General features: G+C 36.0%; 1 protein-coding gene across 11 annotated transcripts in view; it reads left to right on the top strand.

The window, feature by feature from the left end:
- The window catches only part of NAV3 (neuron navigator 3), a 399897-nt gene that overhangs the window by 312231 nt on the left and 65301 nt on the right, over positions 1 to 22365 (top strand). For all 11 annotated transcript variants that reach the window (XM_027655698.1, XM_027655672.1, XM_027655690.1 and 8 more), the window contains one exon: positions 20380 to 20518. In XM_027655698.1, the coding sequence (XP_027511499.1) occupies positions 20380 to 20518 (139 nt within the window). The remainder of the gene's footprint in view (positions 1 to 20379; positions 20519 to 22365) is intronic.

Here is a 22365-nt window from a genome sequence, read left to right as displayed (position 1 = left end):
TATCTTTCCAAACCAGTTCACGGGGAAGCTCACTGTTCTATGCCTACATGTGTCCTTCCTGCATCTGTTTATCCATGTGGAGTGAGCACGTACTCGTGTACATGCGCATAAGTCAGTGTCTGTCTCTGTACGTGTAGAATGTGTGAGCATGTTCATAGTGGAGGAAGAAGTGGTGCTCACAAGCTGTGCTGCCTCTTCATGCTGTCACCATCTGTGTAGGCTCTTTGCCTAAAGCTGGTTGACTTTGAATACACCTAGCAAACTGGTGGGAGTTTAAAGCTGAGAGGGTGTGACCTTAAGTGGTTGGCAATGACACAGCAGGATAAGTTTTTAGCTTTCGAAGGTTAAAGCTTATCTCAGGAAGGTAACAGATAAATAATGACTCTTTGAGCCAAGGAGAGAAAAAGGCAGTGAAAATATTCTACTAGTATTTATGGATAGAGTAAAATTATTCATCAAAGAATTTTGCAAAGATACATAAGGTTCCAGAAGCTATTTTGCTTCTTACAGTCTTATGAACTAGATAATTAAAAATATGCCCTGACAGTGTCATTCAGATCTGCTAATTATTTACTGATTTTCACTTGACAGCATGATGCTGTATATTAGACCTAATTTACATTATCTCTTACTATATATGTCAGAAGTAGAAATGCTCAATAAACATATACTGATATTTTCCTTTTGTTACCGAGGAAATATTCTGTTAGCACACTGTCATCACCAGTCTTAGGAAGTATCCAGTATTTAATATTTTGTATTTTTGTCTGCATTTGCAAACATTCACTGATACACCAAACATCCCAGTGCTGAGTATTTTCCTTTTTTTGAAATAAGGGAAACAGAAGAAAAAGGGCTATTTTGTCTTCAAAATGGAATTACTAAGTCTGCTGGTTTTGTAGACTGGCTATCCAGCCTTTTAATCCTCCAGAGTTAAGTTTCCAAAAGCCTAATACCCATTTTTTATCTCAAAAGCATCCATACATTACCCATGCTTTATTTCTGCATTGGGAGAATGTATTCTTCTTCTTAACTGTGATAAATCTACTCTTTACTTCTCATGTTATTGATTAGGCTAACAGCTTCTGTCTGGCTTTTTCATCATCTTCTTTGCTCAGTTTTACTCAGTTTTGCATCTGATCACTACTGATACTTTTATGCTTACCCTGGCTGTTTTTTCATCCTGTTGTGTCCTAAGTGCTATGGAAATTATAAACTTTCTGGGGCATGCACTGTTAGTTACACATTGCTGCAGTGTGCAGGCAACATATTCAACCAAAATATTTGAGTATTTTTTATCTTATGGTAACTATTAGTAAAAATCACCCAAAACAACCCCTACTAAAGTAACTTTACAGCCGTTGTTCAAATTCAGTCAAGGACATCCCCTAAAGTTATTCCTTAATGATTCAACCATACTCTTCTGTCAGAGTATTGAGGGTTGTTTTTTTTTCACCAGAACTGCTTAAAATAGATATAATGTAACTGTTCGTGAAAAATTTAATTGAGGGTATTTTGTATTGAGATAGTTGGACTGAGAAATTAGAGATTGAAAAGCCCCATTTTTTTTGACCTAGTCTAATTCTGCACTGTTGCTAAATAATGACATTTGGCTGTCTGTTCCCACTTGAGTATTCTATTTCCCGTAGTAACAATGTCATGGTCTGCTCAAAGCATCTTGTTAAATTGCCTCTTCTCACTGCATTGAGTTTTTATATAGATTTTCTCAAATACAGTAAAATAAAATACTAAAATAAAAAAATAGCATTAAATAGTAGAAGGCAGGAAATTTAAAGAAATATCTACAAGACAAGGATCAGAAAAGAAGGCAGAACACAAAAGGCAAAAATCCAAAGCAAAATAGTATTAGAGTCAGGAGTCAAGGGAAACAAGACTATAGTCTGAGATCAATAAAAACAATAATTTAAAGATCACAATGGACTAAGAAAAGTAATAGATTTTGTAATCTTACTAATAGTGAATTAGAAAAGAGGTTTTTATCAGATAGTAATGTTTGTGTGCATTTTGATAAAGTATTCCACTGATTTTCTGTAAGGGAGCAGTTGGTTATGAAGATATGATTAACACTTAGTAGCGACAGCAGAGAGAAATGTGTCATGATAACTGTATAATCTGATGTATCTGGTCAAAAACATCCTGGCATTTTGTAAGGAAAAGCAGGGAAACACTTTAAAATGATGCTCAATGAATTCTTGAAGGCAGAGAGACAGTATCAGTTAATTTGAAAAGTTAAGTGGAGAGCCACACCATAGGAATACAACACACAGGGAATCAAGAATTCATTGTTTATTAATCCTGATGCTTTATGCAACATATTCAAGCATATATTGTTTATATAATCCTCACATGTGAAGAAGACCATGCTATATTTGCGAACAGCCAAGATGTGATGAAACAGAAGATACCAGGTATATTCCTGCTTTTCTATAGTGCTACTCCCTTGCATTTGCTATAGATTTTTGGAAAAAGCTATTTCATAAAGCTTTCAATACCCCCTCTCACTGATATTGATTTCTGCTATAAAATAACAGAGGCCTTCCAGACCTTCTATGTGAGGACTCAGAAAGAGCTCCCTGTCTAATCAAGGAGAGGAATCTCCTGATTCACTTTGTGGTATTATAGAAGTGTGTGCACACCGTAGATGGTCTATTGAATGCTAACCCCCAGAGCAGGTCATAATAAGCATTTTGCTGGACAAAATGGTAAACCAAAATCAGATTTAGCCATTTCAAAATTCTTTTCATCCATCAAATATCTGAATAACAAATTAAATTAAAGCAATTCACAGTAAACTGATTGGGAAAAAAGTGACAATGAAGTTAGGTTAAATAATTCAAATTAGAAGAAAATAGACATTTTTTCAGAATGCTGTTTTCAGGTTCCATTTCTCTGCAGGCACTTTCTTGGAAATAACTGCAACCACTTCTTTAAAATCTTTTCTTTTAATCAATATTTTGTACAGCAGTTGAGATTAGGTTATTCATTGTAGTGACAACAATGTCGATGTGAACTCATTTGGCCTTAATGATTTGATTCAGACAGCAGCTGCTAATTCTGCTAACCACAATGCCTAACATTTTGTATGAAGGTTAAAGATAGAAGTGGTTCCTGGGATGGCTGACAGGGTGGATTAGTGCTGCTGAGCCCCCTAGGAAAAGGTCACTGCTGCAGTACAGAAGGGAGGGTTGTCACTGGGGGAGGTGATGTCACGACTAGCCTACAAAAAGACCTTTGGGCTTGAGTAAATGAGGCATTGGCAGGTATAAGTAGGATTTGGTTATTGTCTCCTGTTTATCTTTGCCTACCAACACCGGCCCTGGCTTCTAATCACCCCTACCAGGCAGCTGTCACGTCAATGGGACTGTCAGCTCTTCTCCTTTCTTCTCCCTCCTCCCAATATTATTTGTTTGTGATGTTTACAAATAGAACATCTTAAGCAAGCATAGAACTACTGGATGAGCAAGGGAAAATAAAAGATCTTTTTCTACTGACAGAGGTTTTTAAGCTATGGAAAGCTCCTTTAGGTTTTTAATTTATTTTTAAAGTTGCATACAGTATTCTGCTCTTATCTATATCTCACTGAGAAGTCATGTTCAATCCTAATAACTTTTATGTCCCATTTAAATGGGAGTAACTGAAGATCTCATTACTTCGCTAGATTAGTCATTGGGGTGTAGGTTCTCTACAGATTCATGGAACAGTGTAGCATATAGTGGCCTTAGGAGGCAATTTCTCAGTTGCACAAGGTAATATTGGCTTTGAAATATGACTTGCTAGAAAAACAATGGCTCAGCAGCTCACCCTGAAGTGTCACACCATTTCGAAGACTAGTCTGTCACAGTGCTGCATGCTGTGAACTTACTGGACTGTACGTTGAAGTCTACATACACAGTAAGAACTCAGCAGGGCAAGAGAATGTGGAATTTTGCAAAATGACACCTGAATTATAAGAAATAAGAAGTAATTGCCAGCTTTTGATTTGCATTTACTGGTGGCTGGGTTACCAAGCCTCATCCATAGTGGGATGAAGGGTACTCTGTCTGAATTTGATGAGCTGATGGTCTGGTCTCACTTAAGATGACTAATTTTTTCAATACTGTACTAAGTTTTTCCATCTGGGATACATTTTTTCTTACACCAACTCCATGCTATGTTCTCTTTTCAGTTACTCAGAGGGTTCAGATTTTGGGGATTTTACTGGCTCCATATACTCCAGTTATAATGCCATACACTGAAATGTAAAAGTAATTTTCTTATTGTTAGAAGAGAATTGCAGATCACAATAGATGTTCCTTCCCAGTACCAAAAGCTAGACTTCAGTTTGGAGAGTAACCTGTTAAAAGACACATCACAAATTTCCACTGATTTTAATTAAATTGAAGAAAGATGTAATCTTGAAAAGGTAATTTAGTGTTTCTACTTGTTTGTCACCCAGTCTCTCTGCAAGAGGCACTTAGGACATGTTACAAAATGTAGAGGAAACCAAATGGCTAGTTTGAAGATCTGTGAGGTAGTGAATTTAGGTTTGGAACATGAATATTCATCAGATCTTGCTCCCCTAAAATAATCATCAAGCACAACCTTTCTTTGAGAAAAGCTGTCAAGTTTGACATACCGTGCGTTCAGAACCTGACTTAGAAATTATTAAATTCGAAATGGAAGAATCTTTTCAAGTAGCATTAAACAGGGCATTCTAGCAGTTTCTCATTAAATTTTCCTCGGTATTTGTAAAGTTCATTGATTTCGGAGAAATAAAAAGCAGCAGTGTATAATAGATGAAGGTTCAGTACTCAGGAGTAAACCAACTCCTCCCCCTTCAAAATTTAAAAATAAAAAAAGGCCAAGAAATTAATTCAGATAATTTAACATGGGAAATTAATCTGTCTCATATCTGAGAGTAACAGATGGAAACAAAGAAGCAATAGACCTTCCTGCTTTCCCTGCTCAGATCCATTAATTGCTATAATTTTAGGCAGACTGTCTCTCAACAGATTGAAGAGTGTACAATAGCTGGGAAAATCAGGCCATTTGTTGGTGTCCTTAACTGCTTAAGTATCACAGTTTAGATGTCTACAGGTGAGACTTTTGATCTCTACCCAAATCCTACATGTCATAAAGAAAAATTGATATTACATAATATCAAGAAATTTGTATTTTGAATCACTCAGAAGTAAGTGCTTAAAATCCTCTAAGTTATGGTTTAATAACAAAAGAAATGTCATTTCTCTAAGGGAAAGTCCTAGGAAAATGCTAATCCTAGGGAAAGGGTGTTTAGGGATCACTTATACCTTAGAACGTAAAGGGTTGCTTTTTTTAAACTCTAATATAAAAAAAAATGTATCTTTACATTATCTTTATGAATTTCTAATTCCCTTTAAAAGGTTAGCTCGGATCAGGTATTTATTTATGTGCTGCTTTATGAAATATATTTCATTGTTTTCAATGTCACTTTTCAATTTAAAATTTGTCGAGCTGGTTTATAGCTCAGTTTGTTTCATTTTTTCCCCAGAAGACTTCTGCTTTTGTGAGTGTCCCAAGTAAGGGATTTTAAAAGAAATTACTTTCAGCAATAAAACTATAAATAAAATAATATAATGAATGTTTCCTTCAGACAAACTCTGATAGAAGTTTATGCACCATAAAAACCAAGCAAAAATAAGCCAAAAAATTATTAGAAAAATCTAAACTGAACTACTTGATAAGACAAAAGAATAATAAACAGAGAATCAAATATCAGTAGATGTCAGTTGTTTGGGGTTTTTTTTCACAAATAAGTATCTTGACTTCTACTGACAGACTATTTTGATACTGGAAAGGAAGACAAATATAATGAGATGGACTCACATGCTGCACAATCTACAAGAGAGCACTCAATGGCTTGTTTATTTTCCAAGGTTGCACACTCCAGCATGCCCAAGTGTAAACCATCACATTTGACAGATCTGAGTCCCACCAGAGGCCTGAACCAGCAGCTTGTCATGTTCAACTCTGCTAAATACTTTTAATAGCAATGTTACAGCAAAAAAAGTGGAAGTTGAGTACCGTGTCAGTCTTGGGAGACTCCTGGACTTTGCTGTGTTACAGGCAGATCATTCCTGACTGATAGACATATTTAATAAGAGGAGGGAGAAGTCAAAGTTACAATTTTTCGAAGAAAAAGCTTGAATAAGTGAATGAAAATCCATTGGAGTCTTCCTGTTTGCCATAAGAAGGAATCCTGAGATATTTTCTGTAATTATTTGTAACAAACAGATTCTCTTTTCTATATGTGGGAGCACTCTCCAAGAGCTGGCCAAATCATGGACAAGTTGGTTTGCAGATGACTGTAGCTGGCTTCCAATTTGAGCTTTGGTTTGGGACTCCTGTTTTTACTCTTCACCAGCATTAATTACAGTGACGTTTTGGCTCAATGCCTTAATTTCTGGATAATTAATACGAGCAAAAAACTAGTGTGTACTTAATCCAGTACATGTATCAGGTACCTCAGCAGGGAAAGAGAAGTAATACCAAGGGAGGGGAAGACCACACGCAGTTCTTCACTGCTGAACACAGAGTACCCTATGGTCACTTTTCTTTCAAACAGTGTGTATATAGTCTTTATAATAAACATTTTTAATGTAGTTATTAATAGTGAATCTTCAACTCATGTAACTATCACATTTATAACAATAATCTTTATTTAAGTATCTCATGATCAGAACATTAGAATGGTGTTATTTGAATACAACATGAAGTTTACATGAATTTCTGTTAGATGCAAGGCAGTGTTAGAGGTGTCAAGTGAAAATCAGAGAATTGAATGAAGGGTAAGAGAGCAAGCATCCTTATTATCACAGTGAGTTAGCAAAAAGTGAAGCAAGGTCAGAGGTCCTCTGACTGTTCTCTCTGGTGTTCTCCTCCTTTGGAAAAAGCCTCAAAAGGTAGCAAGGCAAATGAAGAATTCCCTCTAAGATACTGCTGCTCCTTTGCTTTTGCAATGACTGAAGCAATATAGTCAAGAAAAGGGAATAATGTTTTTTACAGAAGTTTCTTCCATGCTACTCCAAAGGAAAATGGTAGTCTTCATTAATTTCTTTGCAAAGGTTGCTTCTCTCATAGTTGGTCTTATCTGTTATGTTTTTGGCACAATAATCTTGATTGTTACTCAATATAAGGTACTATTTGTTTACTCCAATTTTAGTTCTTCAAAACCATTTTAGGACATTTTGTGATTTGTATTTATGCCAGTAATCCTGTACCTTTCCTGAAAATTGAAATTTTGGGTGCATTAGATATGGAAATGAAGACTTTTTATAAGAAAGAGAGCTGTACCTATTATAAGCATTAATTATTTGTAGAAGAGCTAGGATCAGTAGTACTCCATATTGTATGTGCTGGGAACTTTCAGAGATAAATTTACACTCAAATTTCAAGCCTACCATATCCTGTTCTCACTATTGCAAGACCCTCTGCTCTTTAATTTCTTCTGCTTCTGATAATTTTTGTGGTCTGTCAGAAAGCAAAGATTATCTGAATTTTAGGTTAAGTGAGAGACAACAGGGCAATTTCAGGTAAAAAGTAAGTACACAAAATACTTGAATAATGTAAAGGTATACTTTGCTAGAATTGCAGATGAGGATTTTTGCTGCAGGCCCTGTACTGCTGTCTGTAGTGCCCTTTGTCTGGCTGTGTGTGTCTACGGTAGAGACAATGCAGCAATTCAGTTGTCTAAACTCTCTACTCCCTGCATAATGTCTAGAGCTCTGACCTTTGTAGGTGACATCCGTCCTTTTTTTCATGCAGGATTTGTGCTTGGTATCCCTCTCCACTGCAATCCATCCTGTTTCCACAATCTTTTGCTGTCCAGTATTTTATTGCCCTTCTTGCACCCTAATGTTTTCTGTAACATTGCAGATGAGAATTTTAGTTCTCAGTTCTTTTAGCAGGTGGTAAAGAGGATTCTAGCCCCTTCTTTTCTCTTTCCAGCTGAACTACAGGCTTAATGCCTATCCATTATGGTGTTTTTTGTTTTGGGTTTTTTTTTTTTCATGTAGAAAAACTGAATTGAAAGCAGTGTAGATACATTCTTTCTTTTTTTTTTCTTGAAATGGGTCCCCTTTTTAAAAGCTGCCATCCACACCACACCGACAAGCTGTGTAAAGAGTTTCTTGGATCCATGAGCACCATTTTTCTCTTTCAGTCAATCTGGCAATTTCAGTACTTTCATCCAATGGAAAGAGAGAACTCATAGTGAGATACATTAGTGCTGCCACATTTTCAGCTGATAGGGGTGCTTTTAATGTACTGTTTCTCTGAAATTTGAGCTAAAAACAGCCAAGGGAACTATTCTGTTACCCAGCAGACAGACTACAACTTTCTAGAGGCTTTATGTTTTTCTTTTTTTGAAGAAAGCTGTTTACAAAACAGAGGGTACCAATGCCTCCAGGAAACATCTGTCACTGGACTAGGAAGAATACCAAAAAGTTTAGGATGCATAAAAATTAGTTATTGTTTTTCATTGCATATCTTTACAGATTTGATCAAAATATGTCATTCTTTTCGACAGGAATTTCTTATATTTTGGCTGTGGTTCTGCAATAAATTATGAGTGATTTTTTTTTTTTAGTTTGTCACAAGAGAAATTTGAATTTATTGTATTTAAGAAAAAAAGAAATTATCTTTTAAAATTTTGTTTCCATTTTATGTTATCCTTTATTATTTTATTATATGTACATTTTTTCATATGACTAGCAATGGTATAATATTTCATTGAGGATGCTTCAATTTAGAAAAAGGTAGTTTTGTTCAGTATTGAGTTTTCCACAATGATTTGAAATGTCAAATAAATTAAATAGAAACAACTGAAAATTAAGATACAAAAAAGAACATTTATAGTGTACTATTACACCTTTTTTCTCAGTGCTAGAAAGTTATTTCTGATTTTAATATGACAATGTAAGTATAGGTCAACCGAAATTTAAAATTTAGTTCCTAAGTTATTCCAGTTTTTGAGCAAAACATTATTTTTTATTATTGCAAGATATTTCATTTTCTATTTAAAAAATTAATATATTGTCAAATATATTTTATCTGAAAATTTCCAGCTAGCTTTATATCCTCATAGCTCCATCATAGTTTACCCTGTCATAGTCCAGAAACCTGAGCAATTATCATGCCTACAACTTACTCCTACAACAACTCTCTTCTCCAGACTTCTAAAAGTTGTGTAAGAATTAGGTTGAAACCTCAAGTAATAGTTCCATAAGTGAGCTCCTACCATCATTGGCAAGATGATAAACATGTGGTACAGTGACTTTTTAAGAGATTTTGGGACCAACAAAGATTGGTACCACTGGCATATGGAATAACAAATATGTTTGAAAATTTCTGGCATCAGTGACAGTTGGGATCTCTGAGCACAATTAAATTACCATTACTATCAATGATTGCTTTTAATGACCACGTGAAAAGTAGCAATGTAACATAAGGTGCAAATGAATAGCATTTAGATTTGCTGCAAAAGTCTGGCACAGTTAGGATTAAAGATAACATTAAACCCTTCAAACAGAATTTATAATGTCAATAATCTAATCACCAAGTTAACTCTGTAATGTAGAGCAAGAAAACGTTGAACATTTGAGGAATTATAAAAAAATATCAAATATCAAATAAGTGCTTGCATAGTCTCTGCAAATAAGTTTGGTTCTGAAATCCATGTTTTCTAATCTCAGCAACCTGACCTTCATGGGTGAAAAGGCTAAATGGAATTAAAAATCATAAACTCTCCAAATCTCAAGCTTGAATAAAAATATTCCATAAACAGAGACTAAAGATATACCTAAACTGTGTTAAACTTTTTTTTGCCTTTTTTTAAGCAATCTGATTTTATTTAGAGATTCTTGAATGTCTGACATATTTAATTTATACTGCACATTTCCTCTCAGAGATCCTTCTGCTTTACCCCTGTCTTTATATGACTGAGAGTTATATAACTTGAGAGTTATGAAATATGATTTTTTTGAGCTTTAAGTTTTCTGAGAAGTTTTATTTAAATCAACCATCAGTTTTACACAGGCAGTGGTGATGAGCAAGACCCTGAAGGCCAGATGCACAGACAGGATGAGTATTGAAGCCTTTAGTCCTTACTAAATGATGCAGGCAGGACAAAGTCCCTTCCTACTTTCTACTAAAGCAGGAAAGACCTGGGCCTTTACTCAGCAAAATCTGGGAAAGAAGCAAGATGTGTGAGAGACAATGCTGGCAAACAAAACAAGAGAAGAAACAGCTTTGTGTTCTGCTTAACTTGTTCTTTACCAGACAGGTTGTTGTCCTGTTGTTGACTACAAGTAAGTAATCCTATTAGGCTTCAGGTAAAAGGCTTAGCTTGTTATCTGAAAATATTTGTGTGGATCAAGCTTTCAAAGAGTTTCAAGGGGAGGATTTTTATTAAGAAGCCATTTTGGCATTGAACTAGCACCTTTTCCCACAGTCACAACTTATTGCTAAACTCAGCAAACTAGCACCTCATCATGAGACCTACACGGAAAAAATATTTTGTACAAGGGTATGCGGGAGGAAGCCCATTGCTTCCAGTCACTTCCCAGATTAAACTCATCATACACTTCCAGAGGCACTGCGTTTCTGACAGCGCTCCTGAGTTCAGGGGGGTGTCCCACACCCGGCATCCTCTTCTTGCTCCTTGGAAGGCAGTGCAAGGCTGCCAGCCCTGGGTCCATGTTATGCCATGTTGTAGTAAGGTTATCATAGAGTGCTACACCGAAAGACAAGGATAGGAGGTGTCCCATCCTATGTTGTTACTTTCAGCCTACAATTGTAAAAGATGATTAAAAAAAAGCTGAGTGAAATTACAAATTAAATATAATAATTTTGGTTTAGTCTTTGCCTACCACATCTTTTCATCTTAAGTAAACTACAATATGGGGTAACAAATATTGCTCAAAGACAAAACCAACTCCAAACCTTGCTTTACCACAACAGCAAAGCTGTGTAAAACTTCTGGATTTAAATCTTGCTATTTCATGGAGGTTTAGAGGATGAGTATCATGAGCAGAATGAAGACAGTCTTGCTTATCATTCTGCTAACGTAGTCATGTACACTGTTTTTTTCAGATTGAGTTTGATCAGTTGCAAGTAGGAAGAATAAATATCTGTTTCTGCACATAAGCAAAAATGGGACAGTAGTTCTGGCAACAAATATTCTTAAGCATGAGAGACAGTACACAACAGAGGACGCTACCAGTAAATCAGGATTTTGACATCAGGCAAATAATTACTGGGAATAGTTCTCCTCTGAACACTTATCAGGAGGATCTATTTGGTTTCTTAATATACTGTAGAGACGAGGTTGAGTAAAAAGATCTGATATTTCAATACCTCCCTCACAGCTGAAGCTCTTGACTGGCAGTTTGCAAAGGTGAATGGCAAATTCTGCTTATCTCAGGGTGTTTATGGTACTGGTTTCAATATTAATTTCCTTCAAATACAAATGTGGATACCATGAGATATTTCTTTATGCTTGTGGGATCTCATTTCTGTTTTCACTTTTGGACATGTGAAATGGCCATATACAAAGTGAAGAATGAAATTTTTACTTCTTAAAATGATGAGGTAACAAGGTGTTATAGGTATATAAGGCTTTATATTGCTTTTTGTCTTCTGAAGAACTGCATTGTCAGTTTGTATTTGGTCCATTCAACTGATTTTAATTAACTTGTCTGAGTCTGCATTTGAAAAATTTAAGGATCTCTTGGATCCAGTGTGTAAAAAATTTAACAAACAGCAGCAGGAAGATAACTCCTCCAAAAGATTTTCTCCCTTGGCTTGTTATGATATTGTCAACAGCTCTTGATGTAATTACTTTCTTACATCTTGTTTTAGCCCATGGACTGCTTAAAATATAATTAAATATAGATGCTGTGTGTCTGCCTCATGTAAAAAAAACTCCTGTACTTTACAGAAATAAAATATCTTCCTTGTTGGATATTTATAGTTTTATTCAAGTAACACTTGCCTAAATTCCATTTTGCAAAATTTCTTCTGATTGTTGATGCATTCTATTATGAATTTAGAGCTAGTTAATGACTTTCTGCTGCCCCTATCATGTCATATTAAGTGTTGTATTCATAAATAAGTGGAAACCAGAAGGGGTTCTTATTTAGATCCTGAGGTATGGGTGTGCAGTTTTACAAGGTATGTATAATTATCTCAAGAAATGTAAATCTTCCATCCATTCATTTTTTTATCCCTGCAGGCACTAGAACTAAATTATTTCTTAAAGCTTAGAAGAATATGGAAATTCACTGACCTTGCAAAAATGCATTTTGCTCTAATTGTGCTCTTGGGCTAGCAGTAATTTCTGTAGTAGGGTATAATTTTCTAATTGGATCATCTTATAAAACAATTTCCAACATGAAATAAAAAATCCTTCCAAAGTGATACTGCATGAAAACAGATGCATAAATGCATTTCTATTCTTTTTAATTGTAAACAATTTTCCTTAGAATATGCTGAGTGCATCCATTTTGAAATGTGCATAATTTTCTATCATCATTTTCTATCATGATTTTCTATCTATCATGATTTTCTATCTATCATGATTTTCTATCTTCAAATTAATTCAGGATTAATGCTTCAAAGGTTGCCTTGTTTGGGTATGACAGGTAATGCATTACACTTGCTGAGGAAAAAGGGGTGAAGTAGGAGTTGAACTGGCTATGTTTTCATTTAGCTATGAGTATAGAATAACTATAATGAAATTTATAACTCCTTCAAGTTTCTGGTTTGATTCAGGACCTGGGCTTTGGCTCTCACAGTCTGTGGAATGAAGCAAAGTATTGATTTTATGAACTCTGTGCCATCTTGAATCTGCCTGTGAAGGGTCAGTGTGGCTGTTTCATGAATAATGAGCAGCTGAGATCACAGTAGAAGATTTAAAAAGGATTAATTTATGTGGAATTGAACTTTGAAGGAGAAACTTTGCCAGCTGATATATTGGCAACTCAGTTAGTGAGGAATTGCTTTAAGTAAAACCGTCCAATTATTTTCTCATCTTTTCATCTTAATAAGCTAAGAGATCATTTCAGTTCTCAAAAGTCAATTAGAGGAGTAACTATAAAGTCTTTATATTAGGCTGAATTCTGCCTTACTCTCCTGAGACATGACCTGAAATATGGGTGTCAGAGAGGAGAGTTCATGAACAGCGTGGGATGCATGTTAATATTCACTTTACTGGTGTGCTGTAGAGAAGCAATGTTCACCTCCATGGAGTGTGTTGTGGAGGCTGATTTTGCAGTGTGTTCCCTGTTTTATGGATTTTATGTGTGTAGAACTAGCTTAAGCACTGACTGATGGTCCAGGAGTTCCATCTTCCATTTGCAGGGTTTAACTTGTATGAATATAGTAAATAAAGGTGTACTAAGTTCAGGCTTTCTACTGTGGGCATATAGTTTAAGTCCTTTGCTGTTATCTCTCCAGTCTTTCCTGCTTATGCTTTGGATGTACCTGCCTTTGTTTTTTAACTACCTAGGTGATTAAATGCCAGCATTTAATTTCCTCACTCCTATTTAATGTAAATGCCTTGCACAACACTGACACAAATAAAGTTACACCCCAGGTAACCATTCACCTCACAGCTGGCTAAATTTAGGGATTTTGTATTTTTAGTGCACTGTAGGGTAATTTAAATAAGTATCCAGTGTAACTGAGGGTGTCCCAGTCCTAGCCACTGCAGTAGACTAATATACTTGCATCTTATTTGGAAACCATGGAAGGAGGTTATACTAATCAAAGAAATCGCTGGTGTTTCTCATACCTCTACTGTTCCTATGAAAAATTGTTAGTTGATATCCATAGGCTCTATGAGAGAGATAGGGAGACCTGCATCATCTCTGGATTCATTGACATAAACAGCTATGTGCAGCCAGAGAAAGGGATAACACCTCACAGCTCACCACTGATCTGCTCTTAGCATAGATTTGTAGATCCTCAAACATACATTCAGAAGTCAGGTTTCTGTTTAGCCCTGAATGTTATTATTTTTTCATGATCTCAGTTGTCTCATTTGTCCTCTAAAACCATTCCACCTAGCAGCAGAAACACATTTGGGCACTGCCTTGCATGTACCTGCCATGGCAATGAATGATTTAGAAGTGTTTAAAAGGATTTTCAAAATTTGAAGGCTCAAACTTGCTATAAAACCTCAATAAAGGTTGTTTCACTAAATGTGTTCAAATTCCTAAGTCCCAAATCCATACACAAGTCCCTGGAGAAGTGTGAGTTCCGCTGTTCCACTGGCATTAGCAAGAAGGTGACTACGGAATGTGACTAAGGATTTATAATTTCTAAGTAAGACACACAGGGATGTGTGTCTACTGCTGTGGTCTAAAGCCCTTTATGTGCAATACAAAGCTGTGACAAAGTGCTATTTTCATTCAGTTACAAACCTCTCTAGATAGAACAGTTATTCTGATTAAATGAATACTTTCAGAGGAAAGGGTTTGGGTTTGTTTTCTATTTTGAAAGCTGTAGATCCTGCTTCTGCTTACAAAAAAAAAATGCCATCAAATGGTCAAAATGCCAGAGGATAGATGCATTGAAAGAACCATAATTTTCCAGAATCCTTGATAGCACATTGATTGGCGTCTTACTGCCTTCATATGTCTGATGACCTGCTTGTGAAAAGCTTTTTCGTTTGCATACTTAGACCACTTTGGCTGGAGGTGTGCTCAAAAATTAATGAAGTATGCCAGTGTTGAAACAAATCCCAAGAATCAGCTCAGCTTATCAGTATGATGGACTTCAGTGGGCTGGCGAGTTTAAGGGCTCATAGGAAAATGCTGGAAGTAGAAACAGAAAGGGGGGAAGGAGCAATGGTTGTGGTTGGGTGCTCTGTCATGTCTTGTCTGCAATTAGACTGCTTTAATATCCTGAGACAAGTACTTTGAAAGGAGAATATTTTAGGTATCCATGGAGCTAATACATATTATTAGCTAATACATATTATTAGTCAATACCACTTCCTTATGTGATGTACCTTCAGAATTCATTGCTTTCCTAAAGCAATGCATTTTGTATTTTCAGTCATCATGCAAAAATCTAGAAAAATGTGTTGCATATTTTCTGCAGGTCCTTATTATGTAGGCTACAGTCAAATTGCAACTTTGTCCTAGAGTTCTATTGCTTACCCACCTGCTATGTGAAATAATGTCTTATTTAGTATAAAATATTCCTTATTTGGTTCATAGACATCAGCATGTGAACTCAGAAAAAAACCCAGATACTTGCAGAAAGCAAACAAAAAAGTTTCATGGGCACAGCTGAATGCAACTTATCTTTCTGTTTGAGGGAATACTTGTTGGAATGTGTTTATAATCTTTGTTCAGCTCTACATACTGATGTTAAGTACTGGGTATTTTGACTTCAGACACCTTGCTATTTCCAGAACAACTATGTGGTAGGGAGGTCAATGAGAGGATTATTATGAGATCTTTTCAGTACAAGCACACACTAATGAAAGCGACACAAAGAGTGACAGTGGAAACTAACCACTTGTGTAGATAGCAAGTTCTGCACTTCTCCACTTTATGGAACATTTCACATGATCAAGGAGTCGAAACTTTGCTTGAAGCATTTGGAGCAATCTGTGGAGCTCTAGGATGTGTACAATATTTATAGCCACCTTCCTGATTATGGACAATGTGGAAGTCTTCTCCAGCAGAAGTATTATTACTGGGCAAAGTCAGAGAGCATGAGGTGTGTTTCTGGATGAAGGCTGTAGCACAGCGATCATCCAATCTAACCAGGGTATGGGAGAGAAGCCACTCTTTGATACCTATCACATGGTTGGGCACACTTGTTCTAGCTCCCAAGGTAGAGGGACGTTCCTATTGCTGTACAGCTTCCCTGCTCAGATTCTGTGTGAACAGAACTTAATGAGGTTGCAGAAGCACTCAGAAGTAACAAAAGGGTGGCCTTTGTAACCCTAAGTCAGATTTCTTGTGCATGTATATTTTTGGACAATCGTCTTTGGACAATCATGGCTGCTCAACAACATCCCTAGTCTCTAGATTACTTATTTTTTATAATACGTAGATTGAGAGTACTCAGTTTTAATGCAGTTAATTTGGCATTTTGTGTATTCCTTGTTATTTATCATAATAATAGCCACTCATTTTATTTATCATCTGCCATTTGAAATTTTTGGCATTTAAGATGCTTTCTAGTGCATTGTCTGAATATCCACAGAATCTTTTTTTCAAACTCATTTATGCATGTATTTTGTCCATTTTTGAGATGTAAAGCTGAGGTACAGGAATATTAAGGCCAAAAAAGAGCTGCTGGTTTTTGATGTGCAATTTGGGTTGATGGTAACATAAATTTTAAGATATCATTGCAGCTAACTGTAGATTCAGAGCACACATTTCCATGCATTATATCTTTACAAGTCAAATGCTAAGCTCTAAAGGAAACTAGAAGCTCTTTATTGGTGTCCAACTTATTAAAAAATGTTAAAGCAGTCACCTAATATCTTGCAGGTTGCAGGAAGTTTGGTACACTAGGGGCTTCAATCATGCTTCATATAGTTCCTTTTGTTACAGAACTTTCAACTTCTTTGAAAAATGACAGAAGGCATCTTGCTTTAATGCAAAATTCAGATTCATCCCTAAAGTAGACCTCTTACAAGTACTAAATTAATGAAGTGTTTCTAGAGAAAAAATACTATGTGGTTGTGTTATCAAAATCTGTGGTGTTTTATTATATTCACAGTGAGAGTAGTGGCTACTGGACTGTTTGTTCCCCGTTTGCTGATTTGAACCCAGACACAGCAGAATGAGTTGAGCTGCTGAGAAAAAATCTTAGGCATATGCAAGCAGTGATTTTGAAGAGAATTATGAATTATCCAGATTTAAGATGATTTCTCTTAGAAATAGCAAACTGAATATCCTTAATGTGCAGATTATGGCTTGCTGAATATCAAAGTTCTTCTCTAGATCCTCTTAGTATTCAGAAGTTTCTGAATAAAAAGGTTGCCAGAACTTGTCAAAACAAGGCACTTTTCTCTTAGTCTCAGTCTCCCAGAAAGCTGAACAGCATTTACTGACATTTTCTTTTAAAGAAATCAACCACAAGTCTGACATCAAACAAAAAAAAAAGCAGATTTTGCTAAAGCTATAAGTAGCTAAAATGTGGGTTTTAAAAGCGCAGTGGTGTCAAGCATTAATAGGCAGCAGTACTAACCAAACCTGCCCTAGACTATCTAGGATGTGTGAAAAAGAGAAAAGTAAATGGAAGATAAAATAAAAATGAAAGATGAATCTTAGCCAGTATATTAAAAGCCTATATTAAGTCCCTTAGGTACAGTTTGACAATGAATATTGTTTTGTTGAGAGTTAGGAGGAACAAGAACTAAAATTATAGTTTGCTGCAGACTCCTCAGAATGAGTTTTCAATCTCAAAGTGATGCACATTTAATTTTATCAGATATTTTTGTCATGTATTTGCCAGTTTAAAGAATAAATTAATATGAATCATCAAGAATTTTTTCCAAATTGTAAATAAGACATTTTCATTATCCAAAAAATAACTTTTTACTTGTCTGATGCTGAATACACTTGGGAAAGAGGTCTGTAAGTGTAGAAACAGTGAGTACTGAAGGATAAAAAATTTAGCTGCATAAGCAAGTTAAAACAACTCTGGACAATGCACTAAAATAAGTACAAACAACAATTTTCATTGCCAAAAGGGTGGCTGATATGGTCTGTTCTGCTGGAGTTTTCAATTTTTACTATGTCTTTTCAAAAGGTTGCTACAAAGCATTAATTCAAGTTGGAATCAGTTTCTCTAATAGTCCTTAGAAATATGCCAGTAGGAAAGAGGGTTTGGATATTCCTGATTTTTACAGGCATACTGAATATTAGCAAAAATTTTGGTGTATGAAAGCCCCCAAATTTAGAAAACTTCTTGAGAATCTATCATAAGAGAAAAAAAATCCAGACAAATATAGTGATGACTCTGAAAGGTCAGAAGTGGAGGTGTCAAAATAATCTCCTGTATATCTTACAACATGGCCATGAGTATTCCCAGAACCCACTAATAATCCACTGATGAGTGAGGTGTGATGAATGTGAAACACCAGAGAAACCATGATAGAAAGGAAACATGATTATAGTAATTTTTGCCTGAAAACTTCAGCTGTAAAGAATATACTTTTATTTCATGAATCAGCTGAACTATTTAGACTTTAGAAAATGTGAATCTTCTTACAGAGAAGCAGGATCACAAGATTAAGTACCAAAAATTAAAATAGAATAGAATAACAAACATATATGGAGAAACAGGATGAAATGCTGATCCTGGTCCCTAGGATCTTAGGTAGACTCAGAAAACTGATGGTCAAATATTAGTTGAGATGAATGTCATTAAAAGGTCATGTCGTTTCTGAAAGTACCTGATATATCTCATTTTGGATCTGCCTTATGATTTTTTTTTAAATGTATCTTTTTATGAGAGAATATTATCTTTTCTAAAACGTAATCATATTTAATATCGTTCTGTTTTTATCCATCTTTAATGTTCTCAATCTTTACACTATTCTAAAGGTATATTCTCATGTAGTACATAGCATTTGAATAACGACTTTTTAACATCAATGAAATTATGTATCACATTAGACTGGAAAATACAGAAAGCATAAATGAGTAGTGTTTCAGAGATGGTTCTTGGATGGATGTGGACAGCCTGTAGTGTACGATATTACAATTTCATTATTAAATCACTTGTGTGTTTATTACCTGTAAATGTAGCAGAAGACGTATTTATTTCTAGTCGTTGTACTCAATGGTGGAAAGTGCAGCACTATAATAAACTCTTGCCCTCTGAAATATGTTTATCTTGTCACTGAGCTGGCTTACTAATGTGATTTTCTACCTTTTGCTAAAGGAAGGTAATGCTTACTGCAGTTGCTGTGATACAGGACTAGTGCACTGAACCTTCTGGTGCATCAGCACACATTTTGTACCATGCAGTTCACTGTCACTGCTGCTATCTCCTAAAACCCCAAATGTAAAATAAGGATTCAAGATATTTTCCTTGTTTGCTCTGAATGACTAGTAGTAATAGTACTGAGCTTTAATTTGACTGTGGGATTGGATTTTATTTTTTTTCTAAAAAGCAGCTCATGATGTAGGCTACAACAAGGATACTATGCATTCTATTGTGTTTTGGACTTTAACAACATGTATAAACACCTAGCTTTGTCTTTGTAGAAGTTATATGTCTACAAGAGGCTTTATTGACTCTCTCTAGGAGAGGAAAAGACACAAAGGGGCACCTTCAGTGGACAGTTTATCTCACAAACCTGAGACATTTGAAGTCAGGATGAATTACCTCCTAGAGGAGCCTGCTTTTTATACTGGTTAGAGAGGATATCTAAACAAGTTAAATGAAATACCTAACTTTTATATAGTTAAAACTATAGGAGATGAATCCCGCTGCAAGTGATGAGGTAATTTTTTTCAAACATTTGGCCTGAGAATAATCCAAAAAAAGATTAACAGGTGATGTAGCAAAACTGGGAGTAAAATGCTGTATGTGGCAATGAGGTAAAAGTCAAAATGTAATGCCATAGAGAAGCAATTCTGTAGAGAAAGGTCTGAGTAACACAGATCAACCTCCCTTCCATAAAAAAGCAAGGCTTTTGTGAAAGTTGGTAATGACATTTCTGTAAGAGTAGCCTTTCTCTCATTTGCATCTTCTGCCTCAATCTCCCAAAGCAGAAGAGTTGACAGTCTGTGTTTCTTGAGAAATGTATAATGTGTTCTCTGTCAACTCCAGTGACTGTATTCTCATGGGTTCCTATTTTGATGACATTGCACCCACTGGACAAAGACTGAAGACAAGAAAATAAAACTTTTGGAAATACTGGCTTCCTTCTGACAGTTAGTCTGCAGAAGAGATACTCCTTTTATTTTTTTGTAGCCTGGAAATTCATCAGGTGTTTTCCAACCTATTAATAATATTTTGGCTAACAATACCAGATAGGCTTAATAGATTTTACTGCCAGTGTACTGAATGTGATTGCAATGAAGCATGAAACAACCTGTTTTAATGACTTGCGCTTAGACCTGATGCTAATTTTTTTTTAAGACACCCGCATCTTTCATTAATTGAACAAACAGCCACTTGACTTTAGGAGAATAATTAATTTAAAAGTCTGAAAAATAGCATTCATTGTACATTAAGTATTACTGAAAACTTTCTGGTAAATCTCTTGAAGAATAAGTAATCATGTCTATTGATTTTGAAATGCTTTCTGCCTATTGGCACACAGTATGTAAAGTAGATGTGCTCCTTTCTCTGCAGCTGGGATGACAGCAGCTCAGTTAGCAGTGGCCTCAGTGACACTCTTGACAACCTCAGCACAGATGATTTGAATACGACCTCATCTGTCAGCTCCTATTCCAATATAACAACCTCTTCAAGGAAGAATGCTCATGCCCAGGTAAGTAGCTTTTCATTGCCATTTGTTGCAACACCCCACAAGCATGCAGAATAACAAAGGAAAAATTTACTATTGATGCCTTTGAAACAAATGAAATATTTGTATTTTATAAAGTCCTCTATTACACTTGCATGCCAGAAGCCCATGGATCCCACTGACCCAACCTTGAGCTGCGGGCTGACATCTGAAATTCCCTGCTCTCAGGGCACACACCACTGCTGAAGGTGCTGGCTGGCGAGACCCTGCTCTGCCTGCCCTGGGGAGCCTCCATTGATCTGAGCCTCAGGAATTGCCCTGCTGTACCCTAACACAAAAACCCCACATTATGATTGGATCTGTGATGGGTGGATTTCTACTCATGTCAACTCATTTTGAGTATCTCTTTCAACAGTTAACACAGTTTAAAATAAGATATGTTTTTGTCTTTTATGAGCTGAAACATACCAGGGAAGAAATACATAGGCTGTACTGTCCTCCCAGAGGAGCCCACAGAAAGCAGAGTTTCTCTTCTCCCCAACTACGTCCAGGAATGAAAGTCTCAATGCAAGCTGACAATGCATAGTATCAAAATAGAGTTCTGAGTAGCATACAGCCACAAACTATATACATAATCCATGTGTGTGTGTGTGTGTGTGTGTGTGTGTGTGTGTGTGTATGTGTGTGTATATCTAAGGTTCTTGTGCAAGGTATCTCAGTGCTTTTTTGCAGCTCCCCTCAAAATTGCAAGTAATGAAAAAGATAATACAGACTGCTAGCACGACTTGGTTCCCCCCCAGAAAGAAATAAAACCAGAAAAGTTTGTCCCAGCACAAAAGTATTCTTTGCTATGTCATCTGCTGTTTACAAGCAGAGAACTTCAAGACTGAACACTCAACACAGGAGAAGAATGGTTGCTTCTGGTGATTTGATGTCAAATATTCAGAACACAAGACTGACATTTATGATTCCATTTAGTCTCCTGCACGGAGTCAGTGTCTGCAATTCAGAGATCTGTTTTGTAGACATACATTGTAGCAGACTTTGTGAGCAGGAGAAAAATACATATTTGTCATTCCCCCAAAACAATAAGGAAATATAGTTACTTTTGGAATGAAAATTACTTTAATCTCCAGCAGGACAGGTATCAGACCAATGTTGTAGTCTTGCAAAGATATTCACAGAAATGCCAGCATTCTTCAGGCCTTACAATTGCCTTTCCCACAGGATCAGGGTCTTCCATGGTTACTAACTGGAGATTAGACTTTTCCCTTTCACATCAACACTGACAGCTAGCTAGTTCTGGCTTGCTTGTTCCAATGCATCATCATCAGGACTGGGACATCTCAGGCTGACTATTTAACTCTTTGTAGGTTTTTGGAGTGATCTCGTGTTCTAGCTGCTCTATAAGCCTCTGTTCTATTTGCAGGTTGTTCAGTAATAGACAGAGATGCCACACATGTTCAAATTTTATTTTCATTCTAGAGTTGCTTAATGTTATGAAGATTAGGAACAGACTTTTATCAGGTATGCCTTTACCAGGCAGATTAACCAGAACTCACTGTACTCCATGCTAGCTGGCAATCTCAGTCAGAACGTGCATTTTGCCAGCTGTTTTCCAGGTGTAAGACATGCTCATGCAACCCAGAGATCCCTTTCTTGGTGTTTTTAAGTGATTGAAACAGTGAGAGCTGGCTATTGCCTGAGGCAGAAATTGCATATTTTGTTGCTGTTTTCTTATTAAAAGAGGATTAGTCACCATAATGGTGAAGAGAGGCTTTTAGAAAGTATTGTATTGCCATCTTTTGGAAATTATGAAGTTTGCTTTAAAAATGTGTAGTTGTGTTTACAACCATTTGTCAAAAAAGTTC

This window comes from Corapipo altera, unplaced genomic scaffold (genome assembly GCF_003945725.1).
Source record: "Corapipo altera isolate COAL_440 unplaced genomic scaffold, ASM394572v1 1, whole genome shotgun sequence".
NCBI lineage: Eukaryota > Metazoa > Chordata > Aves > Passeriformes > Pipridae > Corapipo > Corapipo altera.
Note: the sequence above shows the minus strand (reverse complement) of the source record. Positions and strands in the feature narration are given on the sequence as shown.